Here is a 21,533-nt window from a genome sequence, read left to right as displayed (position 1 = left end):
AGGGACAGAAGTTGGTCCAATAAAAGATATGGCCTCACCCACCATGTCTTGCTCAGATCCTGAGACCAACATGGCTACAACACTGCCAACAAATTCTATTAATGACATGAGGCAGAACAGAATCCATCTCACTCTCTCGAAACTGCAGGGTTTACAGAAGGGGTGTGTGTGTGTGTATATGTGTGTGAGAGAGAGAGAGAGACGGACAGTGTGTAAAGTTTTCTGAAGCATCTGGTATTGGTCACACTGTCAGAAACAGGATTCTGGACTAGATCGATCTTGGGTCTGATCCAGCCTGGCAATTCCTATGTTGCTGTCAGTGAAGACACTTACCAAGAAACCCTCTCCCAGCCTCACTAATTTCTCAAATACATAAAACATCATTTGCTCAGAGCTGGGCTAGGGTTTGATCAAGGTGTGGAAGGAAAGCCTCCCCAGCTTTGTAGTGTGGGCTTCAACAGAAACTCAGCAGTTTTGGCTGCAATTTGCTTTGAGTTTTGGGGTTCTTTTGAGCCTGTGTTTAGTTCAGCAGATATGAGCAATATCTAACAGAGACCTGCCAGGACCCGTGAATGCTGCAGCTACAGAATCTTGTTTGGCTCTGGTTGCACACTAGGGTTTTCGTGGTTTGTGGTTTAACATGGTATCAGATGAAATTGTTCCAAAACTAAGATTGTAATTTGAACAATGGATGAGAGCCTCCTCCCGACCTGATGAATGTCTAGGTCATCCACTCGGACTACCATGCAGCTGGATCGGAGACGGTTCCACGAGGGGTGCCGAAGCGGCGGTAAGCTTGCAGGAGGTGCCAGTGTTTGGGGGCAGCCTTTCTCTGGGGGGCTTTTGTGAGGACTGGACAAAATGTCTGGGGGGGAAAAAAGTTAAAAATCACATCAGCCACAATTTAATTCATCTCCTTAGAAACCAGTTGGAGCTGTTAAACATCACACCCACAAGAGGTCTTTAGGAGGCACATGTGTTTATTGGTTAGAAATAATGGTCCCAGAGTTGGATACAAATGGGCAAGACTATGTAATGAAAGCCTAGGGCTTTATGAGGAAAGAATACAGTCAAAGATCTGTGTACCCTGTGGCAAAAACAACCTAAATTCTGCAGCAAAGACTCAAGGATTCTGTGTCACTCAGACAGCTTCATATACATTCAAACATAGAGGGGTTTCCTGGACTAGCTATGAAAATGAATACCACAATCTGTCCAGTAGTCCAATGTGTCACTCATTTGAATATTAAGTTCATTGTATTTTACTCTGTCCCTATATTTGCAATTTTTCATGTGCCACAGATTTTTGTACTGATAACTCATTGCTGCATTGTACAAGTTGCCAGGGCCCAGAGCTGGAGGTCTGCTGGGGCATGATTGACCCATCATCTGCTTTTAGAGGAAGTAGCCCCTGTGGTAGGGGTGACTATCTTTTGCCCAAATCACTAGTAAGTAAGTCTGTTAATCTCTTTCGTAAAGTGGAGGCAACTGAAAGAAAACCCCCAAATTAATCCAACAGTGCTACCTGGTTGCTTTTTGAAGGGGGACCTTGGAGTCTTGGTGGATCCAGCATTCACTTCTTCACAGTGCTTCTCCATCTTGCTTTGAAATTCATTCACCAGCTTCTTTGCCCACTCTCCCCGAGTCTCCATGGTCTCACAGTACTTCACCCAATGCTTGCAGGTGTCTCCTGCAGAACAAACAAACAAGGTGGCTTTTGAGAGGAGGTTCCTGTGGCTTGGATCAGCACCCGACCCCTTAGCACCCTTACTCACACGTGCACCTTTTAAATGCTCTCCTCCAACTGGGACCACCACTGACATCTGGCCATGGAACCCTGCATGTGACTCCCTGTTAAACAATGCAGGCTACCCCGTAGCACAGCTGTCCATGCCTGCAAGGGTTCCAGATTGAAGAGTTTCTTTGCAGGTGCCATTTCTCCTCTGTAAGACTACCACCTTTTCCACTGTGAGGGGTCCTGAGTTACACACAACTGCTGCTGGGTTCCTCCTGGGCCTCATCCCTTACACTGAAGCCCTTTCAAGCTGACCAGCCTCATATAGGAACCAGATCCACAGCTTAGGCAACGGGAAAGGTGGGGGATCCAAGGATTTAACCTTATGACTTTATGACAGAGAGCAAAGTGTTCCCTTCCTTGTAGCCTGGCTCCTTTTCTCCTTAGGGGTAAGAGTGCCATTCAGCCATAAAGAAGTGAATTGGGTTAGCCCTGCAAAGAGGATTCAAGTCACAAGACCTCTCTGCACAACCTTCCTCAGTCTTACCTGCCTGCTTCAGCCCACAGTCTTGTAACAACACGTTTCCTCATAATCTCTCTTTTTATCCCCTTCATGAATGAAGAAAGAACAAACTCCCCTTACCTGTCCAGTGGAAGGGATAATAGTCAAAAGCCATTCTCCTGAAGGTGAGCTGCATTGCACCTCCCATCACTCCATGCTTTGAGGAGCCTGTGGAAAGACAGAATAAAGAACATCTGCGTATCAGCTGGGCAAGCCAAGTCCTAACTGAGGGGAATTCAGAGCAACTTTGCATAACTCCCTGAGCCGCTACTGTACCAGCATCTCACTTCGGTGTTAGGGGGCACTGTATTGCAAGCAGTACCGGTACCTTCTTTTACATGAAACATAAAATCTTGCTCATTAAAGAATTCCACCTCCCTTTTTACACCAGAAGATGTCAATCCTGGGGCCTTGGCTAAATTCTAATTAGAGTCATTGCTTTCTCTCTCTCTCTAAAATTCCCCCTGAGGTTTCAGTTGGCTATATAAAGTGGTGTTCTCCATGTGCTGTCCTGAATAGCTGGTAAAGAACTGATAAGCACTGCTGACTAGTTGCCACATTCCATTCCAGAGGTGACTGCATTTCTGTGATGCGTGAGTAATCCCTGTATATATATATATGGTACAGTTTGCAAAGCACTTTGGGATTCCATGGTATGAAAGGGGCTATATAGAAGGATACCATTTTAAGGTAAGATGCAGCAGTGATTATACTTCCTTTTAGGTTTGGCACCATCTCCCATGATCATTTAGGCCAGGAAACAGACAATGGAATGAAACTGACTAACCATTAGTGCCATCAAGAAAACGAGGGCACCGCACACAAAACTGCATAGCACCCCTGTGTCACTGGCAGTTACGGTTCTCACCACTGTAGCCAACAATATGGTAACAAAATAAAGAGGACAACGCAGCTTTGGGCTGCAAATGCTGAGGCTTTAAATCACAGGGTTTATTACCAGCCTGTTCTTTCTATATGGCTCTGATGAAAGTCCAGCTGGAATACTGTGTGTACTGCAGTTCCAGGCAATTCAGCAACAAGAAAAGGAGACAAATTGGAGCACGGTCAGAGAAAAGCAACAATAATTATCAAAGGGAGTTGAATTATGAGGAAAGATTTATAGAAATAAATATCTAGAGCTTGGCTAAGGGACAACCAAGATTGCGGGGAGAGCAGGGGACTGGAAGAGGGGCTACTTCAACAGGGAGGGAGAGGAATCATGCAGTGTGGCCCACTGGGATAAACTAGGAGGAATGGGATTAAAATCAGGAAAGGCCAATTTTAAACTGAATTATTGGGAAAGCACTCCTGGCAGAGAGATCTGCTAGACTGGGGAATGGTCTTGCAAGGGAAGTGGGGGAAGCCCCATTGCCTAGCCCATTTAAAACTAGGCTAGCTAAACTACCAGAAAATAAATGGTAAGGAACAATCCTATATTGACCAAGTGAAATGAGCTATTAGACCATCTAATCTGCCTCTTTGGTCGGTGACAGATTGTTCCCTATTGCGTATTCTCTAGTGCTTTGTCCAAGCCAGTGAGAGGACTTCCACTCCTTCCCCTAGGAAGCTACACCACATATGCAAGTCTCCTGGTACTTAGGACAGTGTCACCCGCACAAAGAGTGAGCTACTGACACCAGCTACACTGTGATATGCTAACATTGAACTCAGAAGTGCAGAATTAAATGCATGAGCACACATGAAAAAGAAGTACCCCCCATGATCTGGTTTATTTCTTTCTCCTCCAGGCTCTCCCTAGTGCTGCTCTTGGTTGGGTACCTGACTCCCGGGTGTGGCTGTCATCACAGATGTGCAGGTCCAGACGGGAGATGAATAGGTGGTAGGACGACTCTTTCATGTCATACTTCTCAAAGTACTGGCTGATGCTGCTTGCATTCAGACTGCCTCCAAAAGTCTGGGACCAGGACTGGTGGGCACTAGGAGCAGGTGGTGTGGTCTAGAATACACAGGAACATGTTCTTCAGGTACCAGTACATCATCAAAGGAAAATAGGGAAGCAGATTCTAGTGCACTGGAAACAGCTTATGTTTACACCCCACAGTGAAAGAGCCTGAATAGCGCTCCCCAAATAAAAGGTCTTTGACCAGTGGTTCTAACACAGCATGTATAAGGAAAGAACCAAACGTAACTGAACAACTAGAATTTATGATTATCAATTTGATCTTGAGCTTCCGTTTCTGCAGACATAGACTTTGCAAAGCTTAAAGCTGTTGCAGGTCCATCAATTGATTTATAATCAGTGGAGGCAGCAAGGTCCGGCGGACAGGGTACCAAACAGGGAGTCAAGATATCTGTGTTCTATTCTAAGCTCTGCTGTGTGACCTTGGGAATGCTCCATGCCTCAGTTTCCTAATCTCTAAAATGGGACTAATGATGCTCACTTATCTTAGGAAAATGCTTTCCAATCAATGGATGAAAAGGGCAATATTAGCATTATTATTTAAAGTCCTCTTGGCCTTATCTCACAGCACTGTTTGCAAAAACCTTCTCTTCTGCAGTTCCTGCTATCTGGAGAAACATCCCTTTTCTCACCTCATGCTCTCTGGCTCTTTGCAAATCTCTGCTGGAAACGTCTTTCATCCTTTGCCTTGTACCCTTTAATTTCACTTTCCCTCTACAGCAGTTATTTAAACATCTCTCTGTTATTTAACTTTGCTGAGTATTTTGAAAACTTCGTTTTAAAAAAATATTTGCAAGGGTGGGGGGGGGGAGTTCAATGGCTAACGATGGAAGGAGGGTGGGAGAAACAGCTGGTTAGAGGTTAAGAAATACAATGAGCTGTGTGTGCTGCAAACGAACAATACAAACATCTCAGAGCACTGCGAGCCCCCTCGCAGGATACTGAGAGAAAAAATAATGATCCTAAAATGGGCTGATCTGTGTTCTCCCCTGAGCACCCCGAATCATGACAATTTTTACAAGGTTGGAGTGCCCCTCATGTAGATTTTTATTTTGAGAAAGGAAGTTGGAGACGGGAACTTCCTAGCAGAGGCCGAAGAGATTATTTCCAGGATATATTCATTATCTGTTATTACCAAAACAAAATCTATGGGCCCCCTGACACCTTGTGATAGTCCTGCCTCGAGCAGGGGTTCTCAAACTGTGGGTTGGGACCCAAAAGTGGGTCATGACCCCGTTTTAATGGGGTCGCCAGGGCTGGTGTTAGACTTGCTGAGGCCTAGAGCCAAAGCTCAAGCCCCACTGCCCAGGGCCAAAGCCCGAGTCCCAACACCCATGGTCGGGGCTAAAGCTCTGGGAGGCTGGGCTCAGGCTTCGGCTTTAGCCCTGGACGGCCGGGCTCAGGTTACAGGCCCCCTGCCTGGGGCTGAAGCCCTTGGGCTTGGCCCCCCACCTGGGGTGGCAGGCTCAGGCTTCGGTCCCACCACTCCTGGTGTTGTGTAGTAATTTTTGTTGGCGGAAGGGGGTCACGGTACAATGAAGTTTGAGAAGCGCTGGCCTAGAGGATCACAGAATTTTCCATCTCTTTTTCCCCCAGACCAATTCTAGCCCATGACCATTTGAAAATGTTCACTGATCATTTTTGGTGGTGGGTGCAATGCCTGTAAGTCATGTTTTTATCCCAGAGGTGACTCCATACCCATGTGTGCCTAACCTTGCACCAGCTGAGCTTTTAGGACTTCTCCCAATGCTCACACCCATAAGGGGTGTTGACAGGACTTTTGGGAAGCTGCACAGATTACAGCTTTCCTACCTCTTCCCGTCATCAGAGAGACCACTCGGCAGCAGGCACCCATCTGTATGTGTATATGGAGAATCCATGCTGCCTTTTCCATGTCTCTTCCTTTTTCCCAGGACGCTCATGCTTAGGTGATAGCTGCTTACCAGGACAGGTTCTGGTGCCATACTCTTCCTCTGCTGGGAAGATTTCTCCATGGCTTCACTCAAGGACTCTGCATACTTCATCATGGCTTTCAGCTGAGAGTCTGTCAGCACCCAGAGCAAGTCGTCAAGGAGGAACATCAGCTTAGATGCCACCACGTTGCAATCTTTGGTCTGAGCCAACCAAAGAGAGAGAAAGCAGCAAGTTTAACATAACAATTTTAACCATACACATTTATTCCTCTGGGAACTTGTGGACTGTAGCAGCTGCAAAATATGTCACTTTAGAAATCATATGAGAGAAAATAGGGTAGAGGGAGGCCATTCATCTGACTGAGAGGTGTCCAGCGTACCCCAATATTATTCAGTGGGATCTGTTGTCTCAGCTGAGCACCAAGCTAGTCAAATCTGTCTCCACCTAAGGAGGCATGTGCCCAATTGCACTGAAGGAAGAGTGGAGATGCAGGAGGTTTATTCTTTCTAATTGACACTTCATCACCTTTCTCCTTCTCCTGTTTATAGTACAACTAAGTCTGGCAGTGACGTAAGCACTCAATAAAAGAGGACACAGCACACTTTTACATGACTGTGACAGAGGATTATTCACGCACTTGCCCTGCTGCATGCATTCCTGAACTAAGAAATGAGCTGTTCTGAGTACACAAGATAAGAGCTCAGCATGTACCTCACTGAAACCACAGAGCAATACAGCATCTAGGGCTCTGCTTTTGTGGAGAAAAAGCACAAGCACTGAGAAGGGAGGGCATAGGTACCATCACCAGACACAGGAATAACTATCCCTCTCTGTGCCTCTTCTCATTTCTGAGATTCAATTGAGTAAGGACATTATTCCTGATCGGGGAGATGCAATCAGGACTTTACCAGGCAAATCACTCCTGCTATCAGTGGAGATACTCACCCTTCTCTTGAGAGAAATTTGGATCCTGCCTTGATTGGTAATGAGTCTCAAAGGAGTGGTAGTGGGATCCTGATCACCATTGTCAGTGGCATCTGCCTCTATCCGAAGTGTCTGCCAAGTGAGCTCTTTAAATGTCAAAACCTACCCAGAGAGAAAGAGAGACCAGGAGACAAACAGGAAAATGCTGAGGATTTCACCAACTTCAAGACTTTAACGATAGAAACGTTTCACGGTAACAGTGCACAGGCAAGAAAAGAAACGGATATAGAAGTGAGGAAGGAAGAGACACCATCTTTCTTCTGGAATCGCAGTAATAAATGGAAGAGCTGCCCTGGGATCATATAGTCCTCCCTCTACAGTGCAATCACAGCAGAGACTAGTTAAAATGTATTGATTGCAAGGGAGCTCACAGCTTCTCCAGTTTTTCATTTTCCCACTAAGGAGATGCTATGAAGAAGTGTGATGGGGACCACTGGCTATGGAAGAGTTGAGAGTGACTCCAGTTCCCAATGGATACTTTAGACTGTGGTATAGAGGTCACTGAGGTTCCTTAGAGCCATCCATACTGAGACCAAGACGTGAGAATTCAGAGAAAATGAACCAAGGCCCCAAATCTGCCAGACCCTTCAGGGACCATGGAAGAGACCTAAATGTGACACCCCCGTATGCTGCATCTGCCAATGCAGAGAGGGTCTTACCTCTCCTCTCTGAGTGTCAGTGATGCGGGTGAAACGTAGGTCACTCTGCTGCCAGTTGGGATTCACGCTGTATCCTTGGAGCTGCCACAGTTCAAAAGAGGCATGGAAGGCCTTGGAGTGAATCTTGATAGTGATGGAATTGACAACAATGAACATTCCCTCCACAACCTTTTCGGCAAAGCCATACTCGCTGTAAAGAGAAGAACCCTCAAAATCATGATTCTATAAAAAGGAGCCCCAGTTCAGGCTGACCCAGTGATAACAAATGACTGTCACAAAGGAGACCTAAGGCTCAGAAGCAGCCTGGCTCCATGGAGATGGACTACCTCCAGGAGAAGTGGATGGAAGATGGAAATACCATCACCTGTGCTAATAAGGCACCCCCTATTTGATAGATTAGCCTCAGCCATGGTTACAACTGAGTGTCAAAGCCATCGCCATGGTAGGCAGGAACAGAGGAAGAAGAGTAAATGATGGAGCAAGGGGTGGGCAAGAGGGTGCAGTGCACATGGAAGCTGAAGTTCAACTCCTGGAGTCAGCCTCTCACTCCCAAGGCCGGAGACAGAAATACTCCTGTCCCACACAACACTCCGGCGAGCACTGCCAGCTGATTCAGAAGAGACACAATTGTTAACATAGCCACGAAGGCGCATACAGCACAGTACAATGGGCAGAATGGGTTAAACCTGTTAGAGCTTCTGGGTGGGTTTGAAGTGTCATAGCTCTGTCAATGGACTTCCCAAAAAGATGACATGTCAGCCACCCAGTCAGGCACAATACAGTACAGAGTGAACATGGGGAATGCTTTGTGAGACAGCAGAGTCTTTGGAAGGTTTCTGAGAGAGAATGTTACTTGTTTCTAGCCTGGAGGGGCAACATGAAAGCAGGAGCTGAGTTAGGACGGGGATAAAGGAGTGGTCAGGAGAGAAGCTTGGGTGGGGTGTTGGGAAACATGATGGAGCACAGCCAGAGGAGAAGAACACAGGTGCAGGCCAGGCAGAATTTTCAGTGAAGCTTTGGAAGCAAGGAGAAGATTTAGGTCTCTGCCAAAGATGAGGGAAATCAATGCAGATGTTCAGGAAGTGGGAAAGAGAGACTTTGCCAGAGGAGCAGGAAAGGATGGGGAGGTGGGCTGCAATGAAGGAATCCTATCCACTGCTTCCTAACAGGAGGATGGAAGTTGCAATGCAAAGGCTCTGGGGAACATGGCTTAAAGGAGCTGGGCATTCTTAAGGATCTAGTCTAGGTCAACCCTGGCCAGCTGTACAGACTTCTGCCAAACCCTGTCCCCATCTCACAGTTGAAAAGGCTGGGAGAAAACAATTCCTATTTTTTATTGCAAGGCTCCTTCACTGTTCAGAATGGACAATCAGGAGTGCCTGCCCAACACAGATACTACAGTGTCAAAAACTAACTGTAGAGTTAGGAAGTGCCAACCTTTGACCTGCAGCAAGAGCAATGGGAGACTGTCCATTGGGTGGCCGAGGCTCTTCACAGGTTCGCATCTCCACCTCCACCTTATCCAGGTACTGCAAACACAGGAAAGAAGAAGTAAGCATGACATTAAGACTCGGGATGAGCATTATGGTCCTAGATTTGAAATACATAGGGGGTCACTGGAACTGCTGGGTCAAATACCAACAAGGTGGACTCCACCTTCCACCATTCTCAGGGAATTCACTGTGTGTGGTGGGTATTTCAAATGAGACCTTAAAAACCAAGGTCCCATCTGCTCTGCTCATGGACATTGAAAGTCTCACAGGGCGCTTTTCATAAAAGTAAGGGGGTTGGCTGAGCATCCTTGACTAAAGTATCTATCCTTCTCCCCATTTCAACTCTGCACCTGGCAGGTGCCCTCCACTCTCATGCAGCACTGCAGCTGATTCCTGTCATACCCCTTTGCCTGCAGCCCCTGTGCAATCTGCTCACAGCTGTCCACATTTCTACAGCTGGTCTGTAGCTGTGTTTGTGCAGCCTCTTCTTCCCACAGGCCCCAGAGACCCAATACTTCCTGTCTACTCCAGGCAGGAGCACGTCTAGTGTGTGGAGCTTGGCACAGGCAGTTGGGTAATTGCACACAATGAGGTTGAACTGCTAGGTGTGCTCATCAAGTTGGGAGATCAGAAAAAAGCATTTAAAAAAGCCATGGGGGGGGTTTGAAGGTGGGGTGTGGCTTCCGGTCTCTGAGCGTGGAGTTTAAAGTTGTGGCCAGAGCAGTCACTGTTACAGAGAATGGAGCATTGTGGGACAGCTGCTGGAGGACTGTTAGGGTTGATACAAGTCATACAATATCTATGCTCACACTACATTAACCTCAGTAGGTGAACCATGGTTCTATGCCATTCGGGGAGGTGGTTTTACTGTGTGACTAACAGGTGCTTATATCAGTGGGAGACAAATTTGAACATAGACACATGTACAAATAGGTCGACACAAAATCGACCTAACTTTGTAGTATAGACCAGGTCTCAGAGGTTGCTGCATTTCAGTGCTAATGTACACACAGTCTCCAAAGTACTTTGAGATCCACTGAGAAAAATCTATCACTGGTTTCACATCTACTTGTAGAGAACACTTTTATTATACACTTCAGAGCAAGTTTAGCATCCTGCGGCCAGTGGAAATGTCATCTGGGCAATTCTCACCAGATCCCAGGAACTTGTACTCTTCCCTAGGGCCAACCAACAGTTGACCATAGGACAGCACACAAACATCAGAAAAGGCCTTAGGGTACTTCTAAACTGAAAAAAAAAACCCAGCAATCGTAAACCCCATGGAAGCCAGTCTCAGAGCCTGGGTCAACTGAGTCAGGCTCATGGGGCTCATGCTATGGCATTAAAAATACCCCTGTAGACATTCCCTCCCTGGAGCTGGCTACAAAATCCAATGAAGGGAGTAGGTCTCAGAGTGTGGGCTCCAGCCCCCCTCACCAGGTTTCAAACCCAGGGTCCAGTCCAAGCAGAAACGTCTATACACTGCTATTTTTAGCCCTGGAGCACAAGCCCAAGTTAATTGACCCGGGCTCTGAGACTCGCTGCTGTGGGGATTTTCTTGCAGTGTAGACATACCCTTAGAGACAAAGACACTTCTATGAGACCTGAGTGGTAAAAAAAAAATTCACATCTCACGTTACCTTAGAGAAGCCTCTGTGCAATGGGCTGGATTTGATCAGCAGCTGAGATGATGCATGCATCCGACGAAGTATTCACCCACGAAAGCTTATGCTCCAATACGTCTGTTAGTCTATAAGGTGCTACAGGACTCTGCCGCTTTTACAGATCCAGACTAACACAGCTACCCCTCTGATACTTGACAGCTGAGATGTTATGTCACAAAAGCTTCAACACCTCTAGCTGTAAGAACCAATTGTCCCTTTGCAGGAACAATCCCTTAGCTAAGATTTATTACATAGAAGGAAGAAGACTAAAACAAAATATTACCAGACAAATCGGGTGCGTCTTCAGTTTCGTCCACTGGATCTGTAAAGACAGAGCTCAAGTTGCAGAAGGTTCCTCAATATGCCCAGGTTTGAACGATTTCAGGGACACACAGTCAAGCCCCCCAGAGATCAACTCACTTAAAGTCCTGCTGTGCTCTGAGAGTTGATATAGCACTGTGACAATACAGGTTCACTGCGTCTCACTGACTCCAGATCAAATGGGCTACCACAAACAACTGAAAAGATGTTCAAACAACCTGCTGTGTAAGCCCAGTTTGGCTTTTGTATTTCAGGCTGAGTCTTTTCCTTCTCAGGCATCATTACCAGTGATATATGCTCTGCAGCCCAAATTCAGATTTCACTTATGCATGAGCAACTCTGTTGTCTTTAATCGCTTTACAATCAATTAATTCAGGCTGTAACTGGAATTTAGTTTACAGTTCTGTAGATTATGCTCAAACCTGAATACAATCCATTTTACCCCCACTGACCTGTGTTTGCTCTGCAGTTCTAGGAGCAGCAAGAACTAATGCTTGTTACTAAACTGAGCAGATCCAACTCTGAATACATACAGGAAGCAGCTGAGATGAGTAAAAGGAGGCCATTTTTACAGTCATTTGGCAGAACAGAACCAGACTTTAGCAGAAAGTCTTTTCCACATGCTAAACGCTTTTGCCTTAATTTAGTGTAACTGTGTCTAACATCAGCTGAGGTTAAACAAACAACTTCTCATTTAATGTCAACTGAAAAAAATCCATTTCCTGACCCAAAAAGCACTTGGAACAAGATTTTCAAGATGAAGAGGCCCATTCTCTGTGCACAAGTGCAGCTGTGACTGCATGTGCAACTACTGCGATTATACTAGAAAGCCAGATAATTGTGGGTGCAGAGGCTGGTAAGGTGCCTAGCAAATCATTTTTCACATGCTTTTACCCAATTTGCACATTATTTCTGAAGTCTCCATTGCTGAAAATGTGACCTTTAAATAACCGTTACTGCACGGAAACTCATGGCACAAGGAGGTTTTCAAAAAATTTCAATCAGCATTTATTTACACTTTACATTCCTGTTCAGCCCAGTTTGGAGGTTTGTGTGAACAGCCAGGGCAACCTGGGATGGCTGTTTCACTCTTTCAGCATTAAAGAATAAGTCAGGGGCAGGAGGGAGAGAGGCAGGATATGTCTCCGCTACCACAAGTTCATTTCCAGTTGAGAAAGCTGATATCCTTTATCAAAAGCTCCAGATAACATCAAATGCAGACTGACATCAAGTGGGCTGCATTGTGTTTAGAGGACACCATTAGTGCGGCATCTCAACTCACCCGGATGGAAGCCTTGTTACAGTAGACACGGGTGATAGCTAGCCAGGTGGGCAGCTCCAACACATTCTGCAGCACCTCTTCATCCAGTTCCAAGTTGGTCAGCTGCCCCTGACCTTTCAGTGTGCTCAGGTTAATTTTGTCTGGAGAGAGATTCTTAGTAAACCTGTGGAAAAGAGGAGTTAAGAGGCAATATGACAACAACTTCCAATGTGTCTGTGTCTATGTCTATGGAGAGGAGGGTTATTTTGATGGTAAACACCTCCCTGTTGTTTGCAAAGCACCTCATACGCTCAGGGGACTATAGAGAGAGAAAGAGATAGAATAGGGACACCATACCACCACACAGTGGGCAGACCATTGCATTTCTATAGTGCATTGTGTGAGCTGCCCTGCCAGTTTTGCAGCATCCAGTTAGGCCCCAAACCAACTCCCACGGACTTCAATGGCAACTGGGTCAGTTCCCTAAAGAGTCATAAGTGCATTCGTCACCTAAGTACTATGGAAATTGGCCCACTATAAATACCTCAGAGAGAGAGAGAGAGAGAGAGCAGTAGTTTTGGTCCAACATTTCCTTTTCTTTTTTTATAATAAAGCATAAGATCAGACATCCCGCCCCACAGAAAAATCTTCATTGAGCTCGAAGGTTGAGGTTGCAAGAACATAGCCAAAACTAAAGGGGAAAAAAAAATACAGTTTAAAATATAGGTGGGAAGGCAAGGTTGTTAGGTGTCACTTGGAATTTCTTGCCTTTCAGATGTTTTGATTACATAGAAGAGGGCAGAGTTAAAGCCACCCCAGAAAGCGTCTTCACCCTAGGCATCCTCCAAAGAAGCTATGACAAGTATTCTAGTATCATAGCTAGCTGACAGTTAAACCCTGGGTACCATGGCAGCTCAATAAAGAAGCTTGGGGGGTGTCTTTAAGGCCCATATAGTTTGGCATTTTAAATGTTTTAAATCAAATCAGGAGAGACAGCACTGGAAACCCGGAAATTAACGTAATTGCATTAGGGCACAAAGAGAAAATGAAACTGACTAGAAACAAATGCAACTGGACAATAGTTTCACTCCCCAAGGTAAGAGGCATGCAAAAAAATATTAAGAAACTTATAGCATCAATGGTGGAGAGAGATTAGATCAGTTTTACTGATCACTCATATTACTGTCACAGGGAAGTAAAGGATTTTAAATAAATTATTTTATCAGTCTCTTTAAATACTAGTCTCACAGCCGAACCCATTTCTGTCCCTCATTAGTGAAGCTGATTCATGCTCACCAGTGTCCCAAGCTAAGAAACAGGGATATACATGGTCAGTGAAACATCAGTGTGACTGCCCATAACATAACCCTTCACCCTGCTTTTCACAATCAACTCAGCCATGCCCTGCTTTTCTTCTGTCTACCATCAGCTGCTGATCTCTCCTGTCTCAATTTCCCCTTCAAAAAGGGTTTGCTTTTTCCAGGTCTGCTGTATGCACCCTGGTGTCTTCAAATTCCAGATATGCCACATGTTTGATGGATGAGAACAATTTGATTAAGGGCACAAAAGAGAGGTGCAAAGGATTTTGGGGCAAATCTGAAAACATCCAGCTGAACTGGAAATACCAAGGATCCTTTTGGAAGAGTACTCAGGACAGTTAGGGCAAGCAAAGATGAGGGCAATCTCGGAGGAAGGTAATGGCGAGCTGCAAAGAACCCTGCATCAGCAGAATGGGCACAAATTACAGCAGCATGCAGGATTCTGCTTCTTCCCAATTGGGATGGTGCAGCCAAAAACTGGGATACTTGGCAGGTCCATCTCAGTGCATAAACAGGGAAGAAAACAAAAAGCAGCCATGCTGTATTAAGCTGTGTTAGAAATCTTGGAACAGTTCTTCCTCACGAATGAAATACACCTTTCCCGTCACCCGGTTGAAGGGTTCAGAAAAGCTTCGTTCCCCACTGCAATGATTTGCCAGGCACTTGCGCTTGGAGGAATCTGCTTTCTCTGACCCACCAGGAGTAGTTCAGGGATGCGGGGGATTCAGAAGTTTAATAACAGAAATGGAAATTTACATAAATTCCTGAGTTAGAGAGAGAATTTAGGTTACTCTGCTCCTTCACAAGGTTGCAAGATTTCTCTTTCAGATTGTAAGATTGTGAATAAGGTCAATCGAGAGCAGATTAAAGTTTCCCATGCCTTTGGTCCAGCCAGTCCCCAATTCCCATCTACACTGCAACAACCACAGCAGTATATTGAAAGGCATGGCTGTCCCTTGACGCAAATAAAATATGGTTCAATCTCACAGTGTAGATGAGACTGAACCATGTTTTAATTGTGTTACTGAGTCATGGGTCAGCCCCACAAAGTCCAAAGCTGTGGTGCGTTTTAGGAACATGGTACACTCCCATCTATGACAAAAGAGAAAAGTTATGATTTGACCATGTTGTAACCAGGCCCTTCAATATGCAGCCAGACAGCCCTGTTTGGAGGCAGAGCCTGTATAAGAAGAGGTGTTTGGCCCTGGCAGAGTGGATTAACAGAGCCAGCTGGGGAAGGGTTAGGCAGTTCCTATGAAGGACTGAAAGAGCACAGGAGGAAGTAGGGCAGCTCAAGTGGCAAGGGAAGAGATGTAAGGAGAAAGGCTGCTGGGCCCCTACAGCCTGTGTTGGTCAAGGGAATAGCTTGGTTTTGTGTTAACTTATGAGTTTTGGGTTTGAAAAATAAACTGCTCTGAAAGAAGAGATAGAACTAGACTCTGGGCACGGCATCAATCCTTCCTGGGCTTGGGAGACAGGCCAGCAACCTACTGTAGACTGGACTGACGACCAGAGAAGTTGTATTTGCCTTGCCAGTATCCCACTGCAATGTTTGACTACATGGTTTCCCTCTCTGCACTAGGGAAGCCAATGAAGGCTGCAGCTTGCATAGCACCACAATGCCATGGGATTAAGAAAGGATGGTGTGTTTCTGCCAGATTTACTCCCTGTTTAAGCCAGAGCCATTTTACACATTCCTCCGTGCTAATTCTAATTCTTCACAGTGGCGCAAGCAGTGGAAAAGAAAGGCCCCATTGTCAGCCAGAGCAGGATTAGATTCACTCGTTAGTCACCCGCTGCAGTTCTCTCACTCCCCTTTCCCTGCACTGGCCTGGCTGCATGTGCTGCCCCATTGTGCAAGGCACAAAGACAGTCCTGAGAAACTGGGCCAGCATCTTGGGGATAGTGAAGGTGGGGGGCGGGGGCAGGGGAGGAGGGGCTATTGTGCTGGTTTCATCGATCTCACTACAGGAGTGTGAGTTGAACTTGGAAACTGGCTGGGATTAGTTGCTTATCAGCCAATCCAGAATTTCCTCCAGAACAATGTATTTATCCAAGTGAACATTGTGCCAGGGCAGAATCTGAAGTGAGGAGAGAAGCAGTTATGCATTTCACTGCAGCCAAAAACTCTCCTCCTCGTAGAAGCTGGGACGTGAACAGCTGTCAGCTTGCCTGCTGCTTGTATTTCCACACCATTCTCTGCAGTAATGATTTCTGCTGGGGAGGATTGCAGTATGAAACCTCTACAGACTTTAACCTGCCATGGAAGTTCTCTCCTTTCCAGGCCTAATAAGCTAGTATATCAAACGGTTTGTCTCCCATCACATGACAGCATCACACACCTGTCACTATCTAAGGCTCACACAGAGAGAGAGGTGACTCCTTTTCTTTTTACAGAGCAAGAGAGGCCATCCTGTTTACTTTAGACAAATATTTCCTCATTAAACCAGAGGAAACCCTTATATAAAACACACATGAGACGTTTCAGAGGGGTAGCCATGTTAGTCTGTATCAGCAAAAAACAACGAGGAGTCCTTGTGGAACCTTGGAGACTGAAAAATTTATTTGGGCATAAGCTTTCGTGGGCTATGAGAAGGGCACATGAGAAAGCAGCCAAGATCACCATAGTTCTCAATTACTATATGGCAAAATCTGGTGTGTGTAAAATTACATATTCCAGCGTGTGTGACATTCTACAGGTGACAGGTTCATTGTAGGAGCATAAACAATGATCTCACAAATCTGTTAATGAAGAGAACTAAAGATCTCAAAGCATAATGCCTATCATCTGGCTCATCACTGGGGACTGAGCCCGGGATCTCCAGAGATAAAGCATGAGCCTCTATGGCAGTGGTTCTCAAAGTTTTGTACTGGTGACCCCTTTCACATAGCGAGCCTCTGAGTGCGACCCCTCTTATAAATTAACAACACTTTAAAATATATTTAACACCATTATAAATTCTGGAGGCAAAGCAGGGTTTGGGGTGGAGGCTGACAGCTCACGACCCCCCATGTCATAATCTCGTGACCCCCTGAGGGGTCCTGACCCCCAGTTTGAGAACCCCTGCTCCATGGCTTGAGCTAACAGATCAAGTCCTTTAACTGAGAGCCGCTGCAGAGTCATATCCTCCGTGGACTGGGCAGAGAGAACAATGTATAGTACATGCTGACCAGTAGGATGCCAAAAGCACTTTGCAGACATTAACTTGACATTGTAAGGCTACGTCAAATAGCCTCATTTTATAGATGGGGATGCTGAGGCCCAGGGAGGTGCAAGGAACAGAAAACCCAGCTCTCCCGACTTCTAGTCCTTAGCATACTTCCTCTGTTGAGACATGCTGCTCTCAACCAGTACATTAAATGCAGCAGTGTTGGTTGTATCAGAATATTGTAGAGACAGAACACATTTAATCGGACAATCAACAGCATCTCAGCCAGAGGCAGAGCTGAAATCTTCAAACCGACACACTGATGTAAAGAAATATTAAATAAAGCCAGATGAATACAAAGCAGGTTTTTAAAACAAGTGTAGGGGCCACAAGGAGTCCTGCTGAACTGATATGAAGATGACCAGAGCCAATGCTGCAAGATTCTACGTAACAGTCCTATTAGGAGCCAAAATGAATATGAAACTTTAATTTACAGTGCCCATGGAAGGGGGCTTGGGGAAGACTTACGAACAAGGGAGAAATGTAAACAGTTACATGAACAGAGGATAGGTCAGTATGTCTTTAGCCAAACCTCATACTGCCAAGTAAAGAGGGTGGAGTTTTGAAGCAGATCTAAGGCACCCTCAGCCCACTGGGTACGTCTAACATGGCAAGCAGAAACCCATGGCACCGAGTCCAGGACAGCAGACATGGGCTCACGGGGCTCGTGCTACGGCATTAAATATAGCTATGTAGATATTCGGGTTTGGACTGGAGCTCGGGCTCTGAAGCTTAAGGAGTGGGTTGGGTTTCACAGCCCAAGCTGCAATGCCTACACAGCTATTTTAAGGGCGGTAGCATGAGCCTGAGTCTGAAGGCCTGGGCTCTGAGACGCACTGCCATGGGTTTCTGTTTGCCATGTAGATGTACCCAATGAGACCAAGTGCCCTCACACAAGGTCCAGAACAGGCCAATCGGAGAATGTAGCAAGCATGCCCCAACAAGCTGATCCCTACAACTTTATTAGCTGGAGATAGCACTTTACCTGGCACCAGAAATATCCCCATATACCATGGCCAGCTCCATGGTTCACAACCCACAATAAACCTGTCAAGTGTTCAAGCAGCAAGTGAGAGGTATTACATCAATGTGGGTGGAAAGCAGAATGGGACAGATGGGGGGATGTAAGTCAGTCTTCAGATTGCTGCAGCTGAGAACACCTCAGGATTCCCCATGCAGCATTTAAAAAACACTGTTCTAAATATCGTGCCTGTCTTTGGAGGAAAAGATCGCAAACTACTTAAGATTAACATAAGATTACGTTATAGTAACAAACCAAAATATAACTCTGCAGTCTAGAGGAGCAGGGGCTTTCCAATCACAACTTCTGGGTTCCATTACCAGCACCAGCACTGGGCAAATCACTTCTCTCTGCATCAGTTTGCTCATCTGTAAAACACAGTTACTACACCTACCTCACAGGGCCATCTCAAGGATAAAGTCATTCTTTGCACAGGGCTTTGAGATCCTCAGATGAAATAATCTTCACATGCAGATCATCATAACCAGGGAGAAGTGTGTGTGCATTTGGGAAGGGGTTTATACAAGAGGCAGTGGTGGTCTATGGCAGTTACAGCCGCAGGGAATTCAAAATGGTGCCTAGTCTTCCCAGCAGCTTCAAAGGAAATGCTTTGATCAACGTCCGTGGAAGAAAGGTCCAATGACTGTGGACAGGTTTCTAAACTAAGTCTGCTGGCAGGCGCTCTCCATTCATGCTGAATGGCTGTCTGAGTTTTGGCAGCGTGCATTGCAGGCTTGGATAAAAGTGAATGAAAATAGTTGGGACAGTTAAGAAAATTGACTGCATGGACTATTTCCATTTCTCTGTTTCCAAAGCTCTTTAATAGAGGACATGCAGTATTAGCCAGTACATTCAAACAACAACACTCTTCTTGGGCCTGCCAGGAACAGTATCAGCAAGAGCAACTCAAACACACATACTCACTCTCTCTCTCTCGGTGGTGGATACCATTTCATCCTCTCAATCACCACCTAGTCAAGACAAGACCAAATCTGATTTGCGGGGTACTGGCTAAAACTCACTACCACAGTCCCCAGTATCCACAGAAAACTTTCAAGTGACTAGAGACTCTGATTATCTTCTTAGCCATAGCCCTAGGAAACAGGAGACATGGGATCATAGTAGCTAGAGATGGATGTCTAGTCTTGTCCATGCCCCAGTGACCTATGTAAAACTGGTCCCTACAATCTATTTTCCAGTGCTTCGTCTAATCCATTTTTAACCAATTCAAGTACTGGGGCTTCCAACAAAGCCTTTGTGAGAATGAACAGATGCCACTGTTAGCAAATTCTCTCTTTCATCCCATTGCTCCTAATTATACTCCTGCAGACCGCCTTAAATAATCTCTCTCCTTTCTTATCATTTACACCTCCCTGTTTTCTGAATTGTCTCTGAATCAGCAGCATGTTTTTGGTAGTCATGTGCCCAGAACTGGGTGCCATATTCAAGGTATGATTTTCCCACGCCCCAGTGCCAAGCCCTGAAGTGGAGGAGGAAAGAGGCCTGTTGGAGCATCTGTTTTTGAAGATAAACTAGCAGCATAAGACGACAGAGAAAACACTGCCTGTATGCTTAAAAATCCTGTTTAAGCTACAGTGGTTTACTTGGATTTGGGCTGTAAGAGCACCGTTCTTTGGCGAAAAAAGACTCCTTAGGTGGTTTCTGAACTCCTGATGTTTTAGCTTTCATTTGCTTTAGAGAGTCTTTTGTCTGGTTTTTGGCAGGGAAAAAAAAAACACAAGAGCATCAACCTTGCTCTTCCATCTTTAACTTTAAAAGGATATCAAAGGTGGGGATTTCATAACTCAGAGAGCTAGTATCCGATTCATCTCCCTGTACATCTAGATGTCACAAACCTACTTATTGCAAGGGAGAGTTTAGCCAAAGTTGATTGCTGGCCTGAAGCTAGTCTATAGCATTAATACATTTAGAAATCAATATCCTCATTTGTAACTGTTCGGCAGGTGCAACACTGTATACAGTTGAGCAAATATATCCCCTGCAGGTAGGAAGGACTAGATAAAAAGTACCAGGACGGGATGTCTTAAAGCAGGGGTGGCCAATCTGAGCCTGAGAAGGAGCCAGAATTTACCAATGTACATTGCCAGAGAGCCACAGTAATACGTCAGCAGCCCCCCCAATCAGCTCCCCAGCCCACAACACCTCCCGCCTGCCGGCAGCCTCCACCAATCAGCACCTACTCCCCCCTCTCCCCGCCTACCTCAATCACCTGTTTCACATGTGCAGGAGGCTATGCGGGGGAGAAAGGAGGAGCAAGGGCATGCAAGGCTCAGGGGAAGGGGGGGAGTGGGGGCAATGCTTGGGGCAGAGCAAGGGGTTGAGCAGTGAGCACCCCCCCAGCAAATTGGAAAGTTAGGATCTATAGCTCCAGCCCCGGAATCAGTGCCTAAGTAAGGAGCCGCATATTAGTTTCTGAAGAGCCGCATGCGGCTCCGGAGGCACAGATTGACCACCGCTGTCTTAAAGAATAATTCTCATCTCCTTCTGCTCATCAGCTCTAGGTCCCTTCCCATTATCTTGACACTGCTGGTGAAAGAGCATTCTCCTTTGCAGGTCCTGCCATCTGAAATACAGTTGCTATCTCGCTAGTCTCCTCACATCTCAATTTCTTCTCCCACTGCTATTCTGTAACTTTATCATATTGTATGTAACTAGCATCTACATTTAAATATATCTCTTTCTATTAATAGTTTTGTAACTATGGGTAAATGTGAGAAATGATTAGTTATACACTGTATGACAGATGCCCCTGATTTTAATTTAGATAGCTACAGGATAGGATAATATATTGGCAGATGTATATAATTATTACCCACAACACTTACTACTGTTACAGAGTAGCAGATGGAGAAGATATTGAAGTGTGAACAACAGAAGGAACAGGGTAAATTTTCAGCTGAGAGCTGAAAAGAGAAGGAGAGACTGAGAGCTGCTGGGAAGCTGCTTTTGATGTTAGGAGATGCAGAAGAAAAGGCTCTTCTGTTAACAGTGGTGAGCTTATGGAAAGGGACCGAGAGTTCCTTCCTTAATTTGAAACACAAACACACACTTCTATCCGCAGACATAATAGAGAATAGTAGAAGTTAGAGATGGAGGAAATCAATTTAGTCATTCCAGTCAAGCCCTGGCCAATGCGGGATTATACCCTACATAGTATATTCCCCAATGTCTTATCTAGTCACGCTTTGTGCCACACAATGCGATTTCCACACTTCTCTGGGGACACTATTTCTCTATCACATCTCTGATGCATAGGACATTTCCCTCATATTAAATCTCTATCTCTAGAGCCAAGAATCATACTCACTTGGCAAGAAGGCTCATCGCTGGTAGAGGAAAACATCAATGATTGTAAAACACAGACAAACTTTCCAGGAAAACAGCAGCAGAAGCTTCAGATATAAATAAATACAATGAATTTGGGAGTGTGTCTCAGTGGGGAACTAAAC

At 45.6% G+C, this 21,533-nt stretch overlaps 1 protein-coding gene and 1 long non-coding RNA gene across 5 annotated transcripts in view; one reads left to right on the top strand and one right to left on the bottom strand.

Moving 5' to 3' along the window:
- The window catches only part of UHRF1BP1 (UHRF1 binding protein 1), a 56,357-nt gene that overhangs the window by 18,351 nt on the left and 16,473 nt on the right, over positions 1-21,533 (bottom strand). For 2 of the 4 annotated variants that reach the window (XM_043533423.1, XM_037884788.2), the window contains exons 2-11: positions 12,536-12,698; positions 11,216-11,254; positions 9,213-9,304; positions 7,776-7,965; positions 7,078-7,218; positions 6,162-6,332; positions 4,077-4,254; positions 2,379-2,465; positions 1,526-1,690; positions 711-865 (exon numbers count right to left, since the gene is read on the bottom strand). In XM_043533423.1, coding sequence (XP_043389358.1) covers positions 711-865; positions 1,526-1,690; positions 2,379-2,465; positions 4,077-4,254; positions 6,162-6,332; positions 7,078-7,218; positions 7,776-7,965; positions 9,213-9,304; positions 11,216-11,254; positions 12,536-12,698 — 1,381 coding nt within the window. Of the gene's footprint in view, positions 1-710; positions 866-1,525; positions 1,691-2,378; positions 2,466-4,076; positions 4,255-6,161; positions 6,333-7,077; positions 7,219-7,775; positions 7,966-9,212; positions 9,305-11,215; positions 11,255-12,535; positions 12,699-18,987; positions 19,035-21,533 lie in introns of all 4 variants that reach the window. The other 2 variants (XM_037884789.2, XM_037884790.2) reach the window with 2 other exon arrangements.
- On the top strand, positions 2,781-20,274 carry LOC122463437. Its single transcript, XR_006286819.1, has 3 exons — positions 2,781-2,791; positions 10,231-10,240; positions 20,117-20,274. It is a non-coding gene; the product is annotated as an uncharacterized LOC122463437 (long non-coding RNA).

Source organism: Chelonia mydas, chromosome 21, assembly GCF_015237465.2.
Source record: "Chelonia mydas isolate rCheMyd1 chromosome 21, rCheMyd1.pri.v2, whole genome shotgun sequence".
Lineage (NCBI taxonomy): Eukaryota > Metazoa > Chordata > Testudines > Cheloniidae > Chelonia > Chelonia mydas.
Note: the sequence above shows the minus strand (reverse complement) of the source record. Positions and strands in the feature narration are given on the sequence as shown.